At 42.1% G+C, this 10,253-nt stretch overlaps 1 protein-coding gene across 1 annotated transcript in view; it reads right to left on the bottom strand.

Annotated features, from left to right (window-relative positions):
* Positions 1-2,788: 2,788 nt before the first annotated feature.
* The window catches only part of LOC144805723 (uncharacterized), a 221,835-nt gene continuing 214,370 nt past the window's right edge, over positions 2,789-10,253 (bottom strand). Inside the window, 2 exon segments of the mRNA XM_078672220.1 lie at positions 2,789-3,720; positions 3,723-4,856. Of these exon segments, the coding sequence (XP_078528346.1) occupies positions 3,401-3,720; positions 3,723-4,856 (1,454 nt within the window). The 3' untranslated portion in view covers positions 2,789-3,400.

Below are 10,253 nucleotides of genomic sequence, written 5' to 3'. Positions count from 1 at the left end.
AATGAGCACAAAAGCAATATAAGAACTAAGATGCTCAAATCAACAGTAGCGATGCACTTCATGGAGGCTAAACATGACATAACTGATTTGAAAGCATGCATCCTTGAAATTGTTGAGAGACATGATGGCATGAACAACAAATCTCAATTATTGAAAAGAGAAAATCATTGGATTTATTTCTTGAGAACACTGAAACCGGGAGGACTTAATGAGAGAGTGGAATTTTTATGTTACTTATAGATGTGTGATCCTGGTCTTTATGAACTTTATGAATGGCTTGACATGTGACCATGCATTGATCGTTTTCTTAAATATGTTCTTATTATGTTTTTCATTATGTTTTTCACTGACTTGGTAGCTTTTAGAATTTCAGCTCCCTTGAATTGAGCAATATTGCGGTAAATTAACTCCAACGCATTGCACCACAAACCATTCACATTTCCTGTTGTATTCCACGTGTGAGATACTATTATCGAAAAGAATCTCTGGCCCTTTAAATTTCCGGTGAAACACATTTCCCGGCATCCCTAAACCTTTAAACTTAGACAGTAAACTTCCGGCTAGCAAAACTTTCCCGCCCGCGGCTCTGTACGCCTAGGTCGGAGTATAGCGGAGCAGCAGTTAATCCGGGTTATGGACTTTATGAAACGAAGGTAAGCGTGAATCCAGTCTTAAGTGTTAGAGGATGCAAGGTTAAAGCGACCACTAGTGCACCGAAATAGAGCGTTATGTAGATCTTAAGAATAGAACGTATGTTTGCACGCGCCATTACAAACTGGGCAATAGCGTAAATGAGAACGATGCACATTGGGTGATGAGATTCACAGGCAATGTATAATCTGATGAAGTAGACACAGTCACGATATTTGATGTACATTTTGTTTTTTATGTTGTTTATGATGAGAATATTAATGTGAACTAAGGCGGTTGTATTATGTAGATACAAAATATGATGTATTGGCACAACCTAGTGGATGATAGTACAGTGGTACTAATTAACTTCATTCTTGATTTGTAGATCCCTTGACAAAGGCGCATGTACGCCGAAATGCATTGGGAGGCCACTTTATATGTATAAATTTGGATGTACAAGGTGATGAAGTCACGATAAATACTACCACATGAGTGATATATAACTCAAATGGATGAATAGTATGGATTATAACAAGTATAATAAAAACTTTTGAAATTTGAAAAACGACACTGGAGAAAATTATTTGCTGGGGATCCAGCTCAAACTAGTGCCCAAGGAGTCAAGCCAAATCACGTCTTGCCTTTCTTTTTATGCCTCTAATTGTGGCCCACGAGGGCAGCCAATGGGAAAGCACTTCAGGCAGCCGCACAGCGCAGGCACATCGGATGGGTTGATCCGAGCCCAGCGGTTCTCATTAAATTGCTGGCAGTTCACGGATGCGGGTGCGAACTTCCGTCCTCGGAAAGCTTAAAGCAGAAACAGCTGCAAGCGGGGCCACCTCTCACGGGTGCCCTCCAGGTCCGACGGGCTGGCCCCCGATGCGAAGGGCAGGCAGTGGGAGAAGCTGTGGGACGTCACAGCCGAATCCTAGCTCCCGTCCCGGCCAGCAAGGTTGAAGGCGTTTGCGCTGGTTTATGGGGTCGGATTCACGCCGGTGGCAGAACGGACAAATCCCACAACCTTCATTATTGATCCTGCACTCTTCTGAAGTGAAATACTCGGCCGGGCTATCACACAGCTGCAGCTCTATTTGCGCAGAGGGCAGCATTCACCAGCTGGGTTTATATAAAATGAGGGATTCTTTTTGCTTGTAAACACAAAGCCAGAATATTATTTCTGTCAACAATGAATTTCATTCATGTTCCTTGTCTTCTGAAAACAGATTTATTTTCCAGGCCAAGGGTCCAGTACTGTAAAGCAGAGTTCTGAATTACATTTTTTAAACGCTGGAATTCTTTGCTGTTCAGGATTCAAAATTAGCTGAAAATTCCCTTGTTAGTCCAAGCATTGTTCATGGTGTTGATTTTACAGGTAGCATGGTCAGGTGTGCTTGTATTTCTTTCGTTAAAACTCTCTCACAGAATAAAAACCAACAATGTTTCTTTACTTTTAGTCCACTTTGTGCTAGTCTCCCAATGGGTTTCCTGATATTTCATGTTTTTCCTAACTATAGGGAAATAAACAATAGCACACAATAGACACTTTCATTGATGGTGGAGTTCTTGCTGATTTCTTTTTTAGGTCTGAAGATTCGCAAAAGATTTTTGCACTTTCACTGCTATGATATGTCTTTTCTCCTGGGTGTCTTTGCTGATGAATCCTTAATGTTGAAGAATCACGAAAGCTACTTCCACATTCACTGCAATGGTATGGCTTTTCCCCTGTGTGTGTTTGCTGATGTCTATGTAGGACTGATAAGCGACAAAATCTCTTCCCACATTCATTGCACCTGAATGGTTTTCCCCCTGTGTGTGTTTGTTGATGATACATTTATCCTGAAGAGGAACTAAAACTAATTCCACATTCACTTCACTTGAAAGGTTTTTGTTGTAGAGATTCTGCACATACAGATCTATGCACAAGAAAAGAGGCCATTAGTGCACAATTGGTTGTACTGTACTTACATCTAAGAACCCACAATTCCTAGACTGACTAGCTATAGTGTCTCATTACCTCCCCAGACCTTCCGAAGATACCTAATGCTTAGACAAACCCAGAACACAGAACTCCCGACCTCTCAGAGTCACTGTAGCAATGAACACCCTTTTGCTCACTCACCAGTGCTTATTCACACCAAATAATGCAGAGTCTATGTAAAGTTTAAAGTGTTTATTTTTCAACTAACAAACTCTGTGTGTAGTTCTATAATGCAGTAAACGAGCTAGCACCAGCACAATAATACATAAGATAAAAACAATGATCAAAGTTACAATACCATAAAATAAGAAGGGAGAGATCACTCTGAATGACCAGTGAATATTACGGCTATAGCGCCTAGACAACCCTCCCCTGGTAGGAATATGTATATTATATTAAAGAAGATCTCTGGGCCAATTCTGATGAACCCCTCACCGTAGAACGTAGGAGTAAGGTTACATAATAGGCTCAACAATGGCTCTAGTCTTCCGTCTGTCTTGAGAAAGCTGCTGCGTGTTAGTATAATGCAAGCATTTCTCAATTTTGCCAAGAAGTGCCAAATGTTATGTCTAGGTAGTACGGACTGACCAGAACTAGAAAGCACAGTGGCTTGTTTTTCGACCTTGTAAGCAGTGAGCAAACTATAACAATATGAGCTCATGTGGGCACAAAGGTGTCTTGCACAAGAAGATACAGAGAGTTGTGCGCAAAAATAAAAAGACACGCAGCTAAAATGGTTGCTAACTCAGGCTAAATTTAGCAAAGAATAGCGTGACCCTAGGGGCCATACTACAGTTTTTCCCCAGTGTGTGCTCGCTGATGCCGTTTTAGGTTTGATAATTGACAAAAGCTATTCCCACAATCATTGCACTTTAATGGTTTTTCCCCAGTGTGTGTTTTCTGATGCTGTTTTAGGCTTGATAAGTGGCAAAATCTCTTCCCACATTCACTGCAATGGTATGGTTTTTCTCCAGTGTGTGTTCGCTGATGAATCCTTAATTTTGAAGATTCACTAAAACTACTTCCACATTCACTGCAATGGTATGGTTTTTCTCCAGTGTGTGTTCGCTGATGAATCCTTAATTTTGAAGATTCACTAAAATACTTCCACATTCACTGCAATGGTATGGTTTTTCTCCAGTGTGTGTTTGCTGATGAATCCTTAATGTTGAAGATTGACTAAAACGACTTCCACATTCACTGCAATGGTATGGTTTTTTCCCAGTGTGTGTTTGTTGATGATACCTTAATCCTGAAGAGGAACTAAAACTACTTCCACATTCACTGCAATGGTGCGGTTTTTCCCCAGTGTGTGTTCTTTGATGCTGTTTTAGGTGTGATAATCGACTAAAGCTCTTCAGACATTCACTGCAAGGATATGGTTTTTCCCCTGTGTGTGTTCGCTGATGTATAGGTAGGTCTGAGAAGCGACAAAATCTCTTCCCACATTCATTACACTTGAATGGTTTTTCCCCAATGTGTGTTTTCTGATGCTGCTTTAGGTCCCATAATTTACAAAAGCTCTTCACACATTCACTACAATGGTATGGCTTTTCCCCTGTGTGTGTTCGCTGATGTCTATGTAGGTTTGAAGGGTGACTGAAGCTCTGCACACATTCACTGCACTTGAATGGCTTTTCCCCTGTGTGTGTTCGCTGATGTATATGCAGGTCTGATAAGCGACAAAATCTCTTCCCACATTCATTACACTTGAATGGTTTTTCCCCAGTGTGTGTTTTCTGATGCTGCTTTAGGTCCCATAATTTACAAAAGCTCTTCACACATTCACTGCAAGGATATGGTTTTTCCCCTGTGTGTGTTTGTTGATGATACATTAATCCTGAAGAGGAACTAAAACTACTTCCATATTCACTGCAATGGTATGGTTTTTCTCCAGTGTGTGTTCGTTGATGAACCTTTAATGTTGATGAGTCACTAAAACTGCTTCCACATTCAATGCAATGGTATGGTTTTTCCCCAGTGTGTGTTCTCTGATGCTGTTTTAGGTCTAATATTAGACTAAAGCTCTTCAAACATTCACTGCAAGGATATGGCTATTCTCCAGTGTGTGTTCTCTGATGCTGTGCTAGGTGTGCTAATTGACTAAAGCTCTTCAAACATTCACTGCAAGGATATGGTTGTTCTCCAGTGTGTGTTCTGTGATGCCATTTTAGGTGTGAGAAATGTATAAAGCTCTTCTCACATTCATTGCACTTGAATGTTTTTTCCCCAGTGTGTGTTCGCTGATGACTTATAAGTTTTGATGATTTCGTAAAACTACTTCCACATTTACTGCAATTATATGTTTTTTCCCCTGTGTGTGTTCTCTGATGCTTGTTTAGGCCTGATTATCGACTAAAGCGCTTCAGACATTCATTGCATTTGTATGGATTTTCCCCTGTGTGTGTTCTCTGATGCAGTTTTAGTCTTGGTAAATATACTCTGTGTTTTATATAGCAGAACCCCCATTTCTTTCAACTTTCAGTTAACTGTGCTTTTGGCTGGTTGCTGTGGAATGGCCTGAAAGAGTTTACAATACACCTCTAGCACTGAATGGTGGTCTGATATCACTTTAGGAAGCAAAGTACTGCTCTAACCACCTCATGGTCAAAGCTGATATTGGACATGTTTACACAAGAAGTGGTTGATCAGTGTTGCCTTAATTTTCTAGAGGTCATTTCTTCATCTTGAGGCACGGAGGTGCACAGCTGAGACTCATAGAACCACCGAATTGCCCTTGACGGTACTTCAAAGATCTGTCAGTTTATGTTCAGGTCCGGCTGCCTCTGTCGGCACTCATGTTTTCCTGAATACTGGAACTCAATATTTCGGACTTTGCTTTTGCAGAATTACAGTATTATCTTCATTCTTCTTAAACATTTTGTGCAGTCATGGATTGTTTTCTGTCGGATGTAAAGAGATTTAAATCACTTAAATGGAAAATACCAGAATGTGCATATCCAATTTTTTATTGATTGTAGAAGCATCTCATGTATTACTATTGTGGAAACTTATGAAGACATGTTTAAGAAAAATTTAACCTTACAGAGATATTTGCATAACATTTCCTTTGAACATGCCACAATGTTATTTATTTCAGCAAAGGTGTTCCTAGAGTAAATTAGCTAAAAAAGGGCTCTGGCATAGCACACATATACTTGTTACAGCTTTAGGTAGATGCATATGGTCAAGGTTTTGTTAAAACAAGAACAGCTCTTGGAGGAAGAGATGGATCAGGAAGACTCAAGACAGCAAGGTGGACATCAGGATGTTGTGCCATACATCAAATCTTATTGTTCTTGGAGGTGCCTGGTTTCATTCACTACTAACTACTAACTCTTTTTTCAGGAGGGTTCCCCTCGCTGTTGTCTCAAGGCTTGATTCCGGGGGCCTTTTGTGCGCTGATTGTGTTTGGGGCCCGTGTGGCGTAAAGGGGCTCTATCTGAGCCTTGTAGGGCCTGCATCATGTATCGACCCTCTCCCCATATAAGGTCCCTGCCCAATCTAAAATGGCAGCCCCTCTAAGACTCTAGGAATCTAGATATTGACATAGGGCTTAGCATGTCCTTCTTGTGGAAATGAAAGAAAGACCATCATGTTCTGTAGCTTCACAGTATTTCCACGGTGGAGGCCATCTTACAATGATGTTGTTTACTAATTCTGCTTAGATTTTCAGATTGGCTCGGTCTATTGAATTTCCAAGTGCATTCTAGGCCACTGTTCATCCTTTCCCCCCTATATCCCTCTAATCTGGATTCTATCTTCCTAATTGCATAATCTAGTTTGACCTAATGTATTTCAACTTCCCTTTTTAATATTTGCAGCTGGGCCCTGTCTTCAGGATTTTCAGTTTTCCACCTAGTAATCGCATGCATATAACGCTGGGAAGCTTAAAACAGAAAGAGTACCTTCTTCTCTCTTGATATCTTCTGTCGTTATGCTGCTGTTTAATGGGCTGTCTTTGTAGAACGGAGTCCTGGAACTTTCCTCCAGCCACCCCATGATTTGCTCCATCCCTTCCTTCTTTCCTTCTTCTGACCATACCCCCTTCTCCTCAACTCCCCTCAGCTTCCCCCCATGTGAGCATGTAGTACTCCGGTCCCTCCCCTCTTTCCACTATGGAAATTTGGTGCCCTTAGCCATGGATTCCCTTTCTCGAAGATCGCTGGACTCCAAACTTGTTCCAGACAGCTGAAAATCCTACAATATCATATAACCCATAAACTATCTAAAAGCGTGTTCAAGAATTTCAATCACCAGCTTCTCAAATTTCTCCCATAAACCCTTATTTCCAACCCCTATGTCTTCACGAATAAAAGCGCTACCATAAGTGACCTTATCGTTTGCATTAAAAGACCAGCACAATGAAGGAAATCCCTTTGCTCTCTGCTCCGGATCACTGCATCCACGAAAGCCCCCTACAGTCTCAAACTCTCTACAACTCCCTCTATTGTTCGCTGAGCAGAGGCAATCATCTCCCTTTATAATAATGGGATTATCCTCATCCAAGCATCTGAACCCAGCCTAGAATTACTTGAAGAAATTTTTCTCCCATCAAACTCTCTGTGATGAATAAGTTTCCTCCCTGACCCAAGCTCATCCTAGCCCTTATGTCATCCCACAAGTACCTCGTTCTTTATCCTTCCCTCTCCCACTACCTGTATTGCTCCACCCCGTTCCCCTCCTCCCTATCCACCGTCATCAGATTACCCAACAGCATTAATTTACCATTACCCTTTCAGCTTGTTTCAACCAACATTTTTCGTCATAATAGCCTGAGCCCTCATCACACCCCCAGAGCAGCGACCACTGAAATACACTGACTCGATACTAACACCTTCGCCTCACCTCTGAACATTTACTTTTTTCCTTCTTTTTTTAAAGTTTTATATAACACGAACATGACCCACGAGGGTATAAGAGCGCTTTACAATAGTAGATAGTAGTATATGGATAGCATAGGTGACTAGTAGTCAACAAAGAATGATTCACAAGGGAATAAGAATGCTTCACAATGCCTAGTTATTAAACATTCGGTGGTTGAAGTAGTAAACATACATTCGGTATTCGCCTTCAATACAAAAGATGTAGACAATAATATATGGATAGTACAGGTGACTAGAGGTCACAATAGAATTAAATTATTAGGATGTGAATTTCTTCATTAGAAGTACTTTTACTTTTTTTTTGAAGGAGGTAAAGGAAGAGATTCCACGTACCACTGGAGGTAGGGAGTTCCAAATCTTCGGTGCAATCCCTGAGAATGCTCTGCAGCCCGTTCTCTTTTTATGGAAGGATTGTGGTTTCAGTAGTAGTGAACTCGCACTTCGCAGTTGTCTGCATCCTCCCGATCGCTCTAGCTTTAGAGCTAAGTAACTGGGGGTATTGCTATGCAGGGCTTTATGGGTCATGCAAGCGATCTTCAGGTGTATTCTTGCCTCATAGGGCAGCCAGTTCAGAACTTTCAAGGTCGGAGAGATGTAGTTATTTCTTTTAGTTCCTGATACCAGTTTGGCCGCAGCATTAAGCGATGCCCTCAGCGGGCCGGACAGTATTTGGGGAGACCGCATAGAGTGGTGCATCCATAGTCTAATCTTGGTAGCACTAGGGCATGTACCGCCATTTTTAAGTCGGTCTGTGGGAGGAAGGGTTTAAGTTTCCTTAGTATACTCATCTGGTGATTAGCTCCCTTGGTGGCATTAGTGATTTGCGCCTGTATGTTCAGGTGTTTGTCTGTGGTGACTCCCAGGAATTTAGCGGAGTCAATGATGTGCAGAGCACAGTCAAAGGAAGTTAGATGTTTCAACCATAAGTCTATCTTGGGTGCGTGATTGGGTGGGGAGAACAGAAGGAATTCTTTTTTTTTGGTGTTAAGCAAGAGGTGGTTGCCTCTGAGCCAACTTTGAGTATTCTGTGGAATAGCGTTGAGGGAGAGGAAGTCTTCTGGTGAGGAGATTTTCATATACAGTTGGGTGTCGTCCACATATTAGTGATATAGAATGTTCGCTGTGTTAAATGTGTTTGCCAGGGGCTCCATGAGTAGATTAAAAAGAATGGGTGAAAGTGCTGAGCCCCCGCTGTCAGCACTGATGCATCTGTGACATCCTTTCTGGACCAAACCCTGACACTTGCTATCTCGGAACGCCCTAACATGACCAATAACATGGCGCCTATCGACTCATCAATCAGGTTATGAGTCCCATACCCCCAATCCTCAATCAGGACTCCATCTCTGTTCCCCCCTCCCCTGGTTCTCCCAACTCAGCTTCTCCCTAACACCATAAACCGGAGCAGTCTCACCTGGCCTCCTGGACAAAAACACAACCTCCTGTTCCCACATTACTATTGACTCTAAACTCACTGAGATATCTCAGGAGCTTCATCAACTTACGGCTGAGGTTTAAAGCCTAATATCCCTCACCTCTGAGCTCGCTAATTGTTGGTGTCCCACAAGGCCGATGGGTGAGAATACGATTCAGAAAAGGGGGTGGTGATGAACAGAGTGTCTGAATTAAGCAGACCACTCTTACCCAGTCCAAAGATCAGGGCTTGATCCATCACCGTTATTTAGCTCACTGCCCCATCCCAGCTCAGAACCTGGCTATATGCAAATTAGTCTGTCCCTGGCCCAGTGCATCATGGGAACAGGGCAGACCAAACTACCAAGCCAATTCTTCACCAGAAAGGAGACAAGCTTCCGGGGACCGGTTTCTGCCATTTCAGGCGTCGTCGGCCCGGCTTGCTTGAATCCTGATGGAGCAGTGAGCAAGGGACTCATGTCTGAGTATACCCTGCCACACCTATAGTGGCCAAAAACGATTCAGAAAAGGGGGTGGTGGAGCAGACCACTCTTACCCAGTTCAAAGATCAGGGCTTGATCCACCCCCTTTTCTGAATCATTTTGTCCACCATAAGCGTGGAAGGGTATACTCAGATGTGAGTCCCTTGCTCATTGCACCATCAGGATTCAAGCAAGCCGGGCCGACGAGGCTGAAATGCCAGAAACCGGTCCCCGGTAGCTTGTTTCCTTCCCAGTATAAGAATTGGCTTGGTAGTTTGGTTTGCCCTGTTCCCATCATGCACTGGGACAGGAACAGACTAATTTGCATATAGCCAAGTTCTGAGCTGGGATGGTGCAGTGAGCTAAAAAACGGTGATGGATCAAGCCCTGATCTTTGGACTGGGTAAGAGTGGTCTGCTTAATTCAGGCACTCTGTTCATCACCACCCCCTTTTCTGAATCATCTCGATGGGTGAGAATAGACACTCCCTTCAGCGATCCAATAGTCAAGTCAAGTCAAACCAGCTTTATTCGGTGTAAAATATACACCATAAAGCATACTAGACAGAAGGTACTATATACACATAAATAAAAACAGTTCTCAAATATTTACATCTTTAAAAAAACAGTATTTCATAACTGGCATCACACCTTTATTCAATAGATAGTACTCTGATAATGATCAGTGCAAAAATCGCATATGTACTAAAGGAGCGTTTTTGTGCAAGATCCTAACATATAACAAAAGGGGAAGAAAAACAAGCATTTGCAATGCAATAGGGCTCGCATTTGTAAAGTTTGAGCTATTGGTATTGTAAATGACAAATTTTTTATTTATGTTTTTGTTTTGAAAATAGCGAAA

This window comes from Lissotriton helveticus, assembly GCF_964261635.1.
Source record: "Lissotriton helveticus chromosome 1_1 unlocalized genomic scaffold, aLisHel1.1 SUPER_1_unloc_2, whole genome shotgun sequence".
Lineage (NCBI taxonomy): Eukaryota > Metazoa > Chordata > Amphibia > Caudata > Salamandridae > Lissotriton > Lissotriton helveticus.
Note: the sequence above shows the minus strand (reverse complement) of the source record. Positions and strands in the feature narration are given on the sequence as shown.